The 9,545-nt window shown below is 33.4% G+C and overlaps 1 protein-coding gene across 8 annotated transcripts in view; it reads right to left on the bottom strand.

The window, feature by feature from the left end:
* Positions 1-6,735: 6,735 nt before the first annotated feature.
* The window catches only part of LOC114302997 (triacylglycerol lipase 2-like), a 10,090-nt gene continuing 7,280 nt past the window's right edge, over positions 6,736-9,545 (bottom strand). For all 8 annotated transcript variants that reach the window (XM_082883967.1, XM_082883970.1, XM_082883969.1 and 5 more), the window contains 7 exons: positions 9,343-9,483; positions 8,626-8,736; positions 8,366-8,509; positions 8,220-8,260; positions 7,777-7,856; positions 7,586-7,681; positions 6,736-7,177 (listed from right to left, as the gene is read on the bottom strand). In XM_082883967.1, the coding sequence (XP_082740093.1) occupies positions 6,858-7,177; positions 7,586-7,681; positions 7,777-7,856; positions 8,220-8,260; positions 8,366-8,509; positions 8,626-8,736; positions 9,343-9,483 (933 nt within the window). In that variant the 3' untranslated portion in view covers positions 6,736-6,857. The remainder of the gene's footprint in view (positions 7,178-7,585; positions 7,682-7,776; positions 7,857-8,219; positions 8,261-8,365; positions 8,510-8,625; positions 8,737-9,342; positions 9,484-9,545) is intronic.

Below are 9,545 nucleotides of genomic sequence, written 5' to 3'. Positions count from 1 at the left end.
TGAAACTTGAGAAAAGTTTACAAGTTGAAGTAAGACAAAGGATATGTCTTGTACTTGTTGAAATTTGTGATAAATTTACAAGTCAGGGCTAAGGTTATATCAAATTAAGTACTTGGGTACTTGCCGAGGTAAAACATCAGTTTGTATAACCGAGATGTATCACCCTGAGATGGTTGCAAAGAAGGACGGTTTCGGCTGAGAAACTTGAACGAACTTGGTCGTTGGTTCTAATGCATTGATGAAAGCAGACTATAGGTCTTGGTCATATTGAGCCGACGTGTTCTGACTTCGGCAATAGATGATGAAGCGAGTTTAGCCGACGTACTAAATGGAAGAAATGATATAGGTTCCATCACCTCAGAATGCCAAGGTAATAGAACCTATAGGGTAGTTGTGGGGATATATTTTCTGAGTACCAACACGTGGCCAGGGTGACGCCGACGTGTCAGCCGAGGTGCCACGTGTCCTGGTCATGACGCCGAGGTGATCTCGGCAAGGCCGAGATTATCTCCAAAGATACCGGAATCCGAGATAAGCGGATAAGGGACAAAGTCCTAGAATGAGAGAAGACTTCAGTATTGGGTAAAGACGAGACTCTTAGAGAGTTTATCCTAGTTCTACTGGGCGTCCAAGATTAGCAGTAATCCTAAGTCCATTAGAGCTAGGCTTCTATTGGGACTAGGATTGTGTTGGCTATAAAAGGGAGGCACCCCCATGGGTCTAAGGTATGCTTTTGATATTCTGTCTAGTGAGTTAAGCACTATTAGTTATCTTTGAGAGATATTGAGTACTGACTTGATGTCGGAGTGCCCCCAGGTGGACGAACCACCGCCGGGATCTTCTCTTTCTGTTGTAGGTCAGTCAAGTGCCATCTATTCTGCCAGTGCTCTTTAGCTGGGTACCTGGTTGGCAGTGTGGTCGGAAATTGACACACACATTACTCATATCTCTTTTCTGTTTTCTTATCAAATATTTATTATTTAGGGGAAAAAAAGATAAAATACTTATAAAATGGGTTTAAAATATAAATTATTTTTATAATTTTAAAAATTATGAATAATTTATAAATTTTTTATTTAATAGGATTAATAAAAAATAATATTTTTAACTGTTTATATTTATAATAATAAAATAAAGGAAAAATTAGTCTAAGATCCCTCTCCCATTTTTAGTAATGGAAGAGACCCACAATATTATTTTATGATATCTAAGGTCCCTCAACTCCCACACCCATATATCACAGAGAAATTTGACTGAAATCAAACCTCAGTTTCCCACTTCTCTCTCTCTCTCTCTAGAATACATACACAAATATATATATATATATATATAGCTTCAATGGCAGTGGAGCTGGATTGAAAAACATGAAATTTGTACTCCGCCATTATCCCCGCCGTCGCCTTTCGCAAGATGGCTGCGCAGCTCGAGAACTTCGTCGACAACGTCTCCTGGCTCCTCCTCGTCTCTGCCTCCGATAACGCTCTTCATCTATTGCATGTTGAAAAAGGAAACATAAAGACTAGAATAAGAGCCGAAGTTTTTGCATGCACAATCGGACTTATTGATGATAAGAAATTATCAAACCTTCAATTGAAACATTATTTCAGCAACACTGTCTTTTGATGTTGCTTCTGCGATAGTTGTTTTCAATTTTGCCGTTTCTTGGAAGTCTTCCCTCTTAATTGCATATTCTAGTTGAAACTGTAAGAGCATAGAAACGAATCAGAAACATTCAATAAACTTAGAGAAAACTTTGTCATCTTTTCTTGTTAAACTACATGCAACGAAGGAGGACAAACTCAGGTATGGACATCCAAGAAACTATGAACCCATGGTTGCATTACTTGCGCATTTTATACAAAATCAAAGGAAAACATCCTTTGAACTGAAATTTCTCTGGGTTGGTCCAGAAAAATTCTCTGATTTGGATTGAAATTTTCTCTAGATTGGTCCTTGGTATTAAGATTTTTCAGCATAGAGTTTGTCATTTATCTTATTTCCATCGTCAACCTCTATGTCATGGAACTGTGTTTTGTTGGATTTGCGAATCCACGAAGCTCCTGAATATGGACGAATCTGCAATGCTTTGTCCTTGTTTTACTTGATTCTCCCCATCATCATACAAGCATTCAGTCTTTGTATTTTCCCACCTTGCCATAAAACATCAATATCGTTTCAGAGAAATTCAAAATTTCTTTGGAGTTAAATTTAGAATTTCTTTGGAGATAAGTTTACTTAGGAGTGTTTATTTTCTCTTCCTTTCTCAAATCAGAGAAATTTAAAAGTAGCTGGACTAATTTTCTCTGGATCAACTTGAGGAACCTTACACATTATGAAAATATTGAGTGTCCTTTATGCTGTAAAATCTTAATACCAGGGATCTTAAAAAAAATTCTCCTAAAATAAATGTCAATTAACTTAATAATTTATTAATGAAATAAAATAATTTATTATAAAATTATAAACTTAAAAAAAGGATGAAATTTTAAGAATCCACTCGGATGTATTTGTAATTTCTTTATAGAGAAAAATTAATAATTGGGCCACCATAACAAGTCCAAACCCAAGCTCGTTCTATTTTGGGCCCACCCATAAAACAGGAAGAGTTTCAGGGCTCGGGCGTAGAACAGAGTGGTGTAATTGGGCTGAGTTAGGATTTGAAATCCGTTAAACCTGAGTAACATTGGGGTCTGGAGCCAACCGGGCAAAAATCTATCTCAAGTGGATTCGGGCCGGTTGAAGGATCTGTTAGGCCTCGTTTGGCATGAGTTATTTTAGTTAAATTAGGTAATAAAGACAAAATATGTTAAAATAGTCAATAAGAATATCAATTTCAACCGATAATCATTTCACTTTCGACAATGCTAGAGACATTAAAAGTTTTATCAAATTTACTACCAAATGTCTTTTATGGGAGTAGGACCCACATAACCCACGTGTGAGATATTTGGTAAAAATTTTGAGATCTCTAATATTTTTTTTAATTTTTTTTTACAATTACAAAAAAAATTAAAAAATAAAATAAAATTAGCTCATTCCAAACGAGGGCTTAGATTAAAAAGATCTATCCAAACCTAATTTTAAACCCTGACTTTTTGTCTAAATTTATTGTTTAAGTCTGAGCACGAGTTTAATTCAAAGAATTGGGACAGGCTTGAGTTGTTGAGTTGCCCAAATTTGAAATAATTTTTTTTTAAAATTTTTTTTATGTTATATAGGATTTTCTGGACCAACTTACGGGTACCAGACTAAGTTCATACAACCCGAACAACTCTTTTGAAACAAGACTTACAAAACAATATAATATATTACATAACAATATAATTTAATCAAATGGTGTGAAAATAATATTTAACTTATCATATTTCATGTTTATTATACATAATTTATATATATTAACAATGGAATTTGGGTTATTTAGTTTGACAAATTTTAGTTTTGGTCCTGTCAAGTTTGAAGTTATATTGCCTAAGCTTTATAAGTTGACAATTTAACAATAGAATTCAGGTTTTTTAAGTTGACAAATTTTAGTTTTGGCCCTCCTCAAGTTTGAAATTATATTGCCTAAGGTTTATAATTTTTTAGGTTGACAAATTTAACAATAGAATTCAGGTTGTTTAGGTTGACAAATTTTAGTTTTGGCCCTCATCAAGTTCAAAATTATACTGCCTAAGTTTTGTAATTTTTTGAGTTGGGCTTGGATTGTTTGAATTAAACCCACCCAAGTTTCATTATTAATCTCAAAACATATCGAATAGAATCATCATACTGATCACAAAAAAAATAAAAGATATAATGTGGTTATATTATGAAGTTCTTTATAAAGTAAATTTATATTAGTACATACGGACAAATAATTTAGCTAATTTTTACAAAACTAAAGTACAATAATAAAATAATCTTTAATATTGAATTATTCAAGTAGCATGTTAAATTCAACTTTTGACAATGTTAAAATGCCGGACAATATTTTAATAGTTTAGCATGTTTGACCAACACACAGTATGACTTACACATCTAGTGAGATTTACGAAGGGATATTTCGGTAATTAAAAAAAAAGTCAATTTGTTGGCATAGTTGAATTACATCATCCTTCTATTTGGTCCCACGTTAGCCTCACATCTATATGAGACATTTAGGGTTAGTTTGGCATGTACTAAATAAGTTAAAAAGTCAAAAAATTACTATCTTATTTTAGTCACATCATCTTATTTAAATCACATCAAACCCAACCCAAACCCACCAATAAGTCAAAAAGTGCACTTTTTTAGGACATCCCAAACCAACCCTCAGTAAATATTTGGTAAAGCATTTGAGATCCCTAACATTACTTCTTCTTCTTTTTTCTTTTTAAGTTTTTAAAAAAAAAAACTAAAAAAACTAAAAAAATTAGGTATCATTTGGTAGAGTTTTAGAATTATGATTTGATAATAGAGTTGTATTTTGAATTTATAAGTATTGGAATTATAATTTGAAAAGAGAAAATTTATTTGATTATGAATTTTGAACAGAGTTTTGAATTTTTGATGTGACACATAAAATGAGAAAATTGTTTGGTTATAAGTTTTGAAAAGAATTTTTAAAACTTAATTAAAAAACTTATTACTTATAATCAAACACACAACTCAAAACTCTATTGAAAATTTTATTCAAAACTTATAACCAAACTTTTTTTAAAATTCAACTCAAAAAATAATGTCATTTTGATCAAAAAATAATTTCTATATTTAAAAAATATCAAAAACAAATATTATTTTTTTTTCCAAATAACAAGTGGCAATTGGCAATTGAAAAAAAAAAAAAAAAGTACTGTTCCAGTTAACCAGCCGGATGACCGAGTAGACCAAAAATTCCAGAACTCTTTGGTTTACCAAACATGTTTTCAAAATGTGTTTTGAAATTAAGTTAGAATCATAATTTGAAAACTCATTTCAAATATTACATTAAAATATAGGAATAGGGTCCCTGCTGTACTCAAAGCACAGCACTGATTGTGGTGCCTCCGTTTGAGGTGTATTATGGTCTTATTTTTATAATCTAAACCGTTCATGTTGTAGGGTTTGTTAAGTAATTCATGCCTACCAAAAATCATATTAATCGGATATCAATAATTATATGATCGAATCGCATATTGTTTATACTATTTCTCAAAAGAAAAACTTATTATTTATTTTTTTTGGTTATCGATCATATAGTTGTTGATATCCGATTAATATGATTTTTTGATAGACATGAAGTACTCAACAAACCCTACAAAATCAACGGTTTGGATCATAAAAACAAGGTCATAATACACCTCAAATAAAGATACCACGGTCACTGCTGTGCTCAAAGAAATAGGCCTCCCAATTGATCAAATCATGTGAACTCGGAAAAAAACTCTTCCATATTTCCATAGATTTAGAGGTGACGGTTAGGTTACGTTTGGAACCTGAAACTATCCCATGCTTCCTACTTTGAGTTTCTCTTTTCGGTTTTAGCTTCGTACCTATGTAAACTGCCAAAAGTAATCTCTCTCTCTCTCTCCCCTCACTTTGTCACTCTCTCTCACTACAAAAAAAATAAAATAAAATAAAATTTAGAGACTAAAATTCAGTGATAAAATTATTTTTTAGGGATCAAATATTTTTATTATGAAAAGTGTTATTATAATTTTAGCAACAAAAATTGAGCATGTATTATTATCCTATTGAGACCAAATTTTTTATCTAAAAAAATAAATTATTTTGAGATCAAATTCTTTTGTCGCTGAAAGTTTTATTTTTGACTTTTTGAGATGACTTTTTAACTATTATCCTTAAGACGATAGAAATTAATCTTTAAATATTTTTTATAATAAAATTTTTATTTTTAAAGATTAAAAATTTTAATATCTAAAACTCTTATATATTGTAAGGCGTGCACAAACTCATCTTAACTTTCCCAAGCAAAGGCAACAAGCCCAAGTTCTAAAAGCAGGAAAAAGACAAACACATGAGGCCTCTCATTTATTCATTTTGAACCTTATTTGTAAGCACCTATCCTCTCTAGCTTCCGTTACAAGCCCCACACATGAAACACACCAGGTAACCCCCCCTCCTCTTCAAAGTTCCACACATTGCATGTGTTGTCAATACGTACACATACATACATTAGAGAGAGAGAGAGAGCTAATTCATGGAGAACAAAGGAGAGAAGGGTATGAAAATGGAGATGCTCATGAAGTATTGGAGAAAGTTAAAGAAGTTGTTAACATTCCCCGATAGAAGTGCTTCGATTTTGCCATCTCGTGCTGTTAGCTGTGACGAGCTCTTCATTCCATCAGGAGCAAAAAAGAGTCATCCCAGAAATGATATCGATATTGATCCCTTCATTGCTGCTCATATCGCTGCCCCAAATCACTTCAGCTTGAGGCCTAACCTCTATATTTGAGATAAAGACTCAGAAAGATGTTTATGCTCTTGCATGTGGTCTTCCGGTAAATTTCGTGTATGCTATAAAATCTCAAAAATAGTACAACTTTTTCTCCTCCTTGTTCAGTTGTTCTAGTTCTTATGTCCATTGTAGAGTACTTCAACATCTCTATGCAGCCAAATTAAAATTTATCCTGGAGCCAGGATATATAGTAGATATCTAAGTGTAGAACAGTGCTTCTCTGTGGGTGTGATTGGAGAAGGGAAAATATATTCTTTACCTTCATCACGTTATAGAAAAATAATTAAGGGTTTCACTTAAAATAATCTTTTTTTGTCAAGTATACACAAATTGGCAACAAACAAGTTTATTTAATTCATCCAATACTAGACCATATTAACCATACATAATATACTTTACAAAATTATTGGTCATGCTTTTTAATTTGGCAGTACAAATTTTCTCAGTGGAGCTTGAAGAATGCCATGAGAGGATCGTACACAAGTTTATTAGCGTTAACACCAAAAACAAAATCAGAGTGTGCATAGTCCTTCCTGTACTGCACCACAAGTTTATTGGCACGATGACCTTTGAGAGTGGCTAGAAGTGTCTTGACATCCTTGACATCAGAAAGCAAGTCCTGGCCTCCATGGCTAAGGAACAGAGGAAGGTCCTTTGGGATGCTTGCCATGTTGTAAACTGGAGGAGTCGGTTTCCCATAGTGCTGGTTGTTCTCGAACTTACTCCCATAGTCATACATTGCTATGGTACCCCATCTAATCACTGTTCCAAAACCACAATCCAGAAAAAGTAGTAATAATAATAATAATAATAATAATAATAATAATAATAATAATACAAATTAAAAAATTAAAAGAAAACACTAGAGAATAAATCCTTTCATGCATTATTTTGTTTGCTTGTGCTTGTGTTTACTTAGATGTTTCCTTAAGAAAACACTAGAGAATAAACTCATTTTCTTACATACAGGAAATGATACAAACTTTGATTAGTGTCATGATTCATTGTTCACGTATTTGAGTTGAATAGATGTACAAAAACGACAATAGTGTAATTATTTGTTACAGTAAGTGTTATTTCCAGAGAAGTTTTTTTTGTTGCTTCCATGATGTTTCATTTCAGGTGGAGAACCTTTACTACAAGTAGTAAAAGTACAAAGACAGTACTTACTCTGAGATAGGTGGATCATGGTCTTTGTTGCTGTTGGCTGGGGTTCATGTTCAAGAAAAGTGCCCGTCTTGGAATTATTGACGCAGCAATTCTTCCCTATTTTTAGCAGCACACACAAGTTGGTTAGTGGTTGAGAAAATTAACTTTTCCAATTCTGCCCAGGGGGAGGAAGAAACATCAATCAATATTACCAGTAAAAGCAGTAACCAAGTCGGCACAGTTACTGTGTGTTTTATCACAGATAACCTTCAGAAGTTTCGCGGCAGCATCCCTATTCACGTAATAAAGAAATGAGATTATCCCAAATTTGAGTTAACAGAATACGAGAGATTAAATAGTACACAACATCAAATGTACTGTCTGCAGGTTTATAAGTTTTGCAGTTATAAGTAGCGAATACCAAGATTTTTAATCACAGTCAAAATCGTTTAATTGTATAGCCAGAAAATTCTGATGACGTCAAATAGATCAATTAACAGTCTGTTTGGATTGAGCAATTTAATGAGAAATGATAAGAAAGAGAACTCAAAACTAAAACTGTAAGATTGCTTTCTCACCCTTCTGGAATGAGCAATTTGATGAGAAATGATAAGAAAGAGAACTCAAAAGTAGATCTGTAAGATTGCTTTCTCACCCTTCTGGAATGAATTCACTGATCCCCAACCAGTACGAGTACTGTTAAAAAATCAGATTAAACAAAATTAACTATAATCAGAGCAAATTTTATGGCAAGTTGGAATCGAATTAAAAATATGAGACATTTATTATTATTAATATTACTTCGGCTAGAAAAGCATCAGCTGCAGCCCTTGTAAGTAGCGAAGACATCTGACCGAGGTAAGCAATGGGGCTGAGCATAGCAGCCGACCTTAACATGTTCACTAGCTTCTTTTGTGAAAAAGCAGCTAAGGCAATCAAAGTTCCCTACATATCAGTAAAGAGAAATCACTCTTAGTACCTTAATTTTGCGTCAAAACAAATTCATATAGTAGTTTGTAAATTTTAAAACAAGTGATAGCAAAGTGTAAAAAGATACTTGCCAAGGAATGTCCAACATAGTGCATGTTCTGCCCTGTCTGAGCATGAACATAGTTGAATGTAGCAGGAAGATCATAAGCAACTAGTTCATCCCATGACCAATCCCAATAAGCCTACAAAATGTGCAAAAGAAAATCAAAAGAAGTTAAAGATGTTGTTACGTCTTGTATTGAATGATATAAAGGCGTGTTTGGCAATTGCTTTTTTAGTAGCTTTTTTGCTTAAATAAAAAAGCTCATGTGTTTGGGAATTACTTAAAAAGTTGTTTTTTTTGCTTTGGAGAAAAATTTATGAGTCATGTAGCGCCTTTGCTTTTTGTGCTTAAATTACCATATTACCCTCCAAATGGTGCGGAGTCCTTGTTAACAACCAAAAGCAAGCGCACAAAGGATGGTAACATATATTTTTTTTGGAAAGATTCTAAACACAATAGTTTTTTTCAAAAAAATGCTTGGTACTCCCTTTTTTTAAGAGACCGCCACAATCCCCTTTGAATCTCAACCATGTATTTGTGGGACCCACTCATGTATGTGGGGCCCACACCATCAATGGTTGAGATCCAAATGGGTTCTGGGAGTCTCCAAAAAAAGGGTCTCAATCATTGTTGTTTTTTTTTATATGTAAGCTGCTTTTAGCCTTCCCGAAACAAGTTTTGGCTTATGCCTTTTTTTAGCCAAAATGCTTCTTATTTGGGAGATCCCAAGTAGAGTGAAGAGAACCGCGTCATTGGGACTAAGTGATGTGTGTCCGAGGCTAGAAATGGTGCCGCGGGTGTTGGCAATCCAAACATCAAACCCATTGTCAGCCAAGACGAATGCTAAAGATTCGTCCGGGGAATTCAGCAGCCATGTTACAGAATCCTGTTGTAACATAATAACTTGTCTCATTCATCTATATCATTTGTCTATCAATCTGAATTGCA

The sequence above is a fragment of the Camellia sinensis genome, chromosome 8 (genome assembly GCF_055761805.1).
Source record: "Camellia sinensis isolate YWXY chromosome 8, ASM5576180v1, whole genome shotgun sequence".
Classification (NCBI taxonomy): Eukaryota; Viridiplantae; Streptophyta; class Magnoliopsida; order Ericales; family Theaceae; genus Camellia; species Camellia sinensis.
Note: the sequence above shows the minus strand (reverse complement) of the source record. Positions and strands in the feature narration are given on the sequence as shown.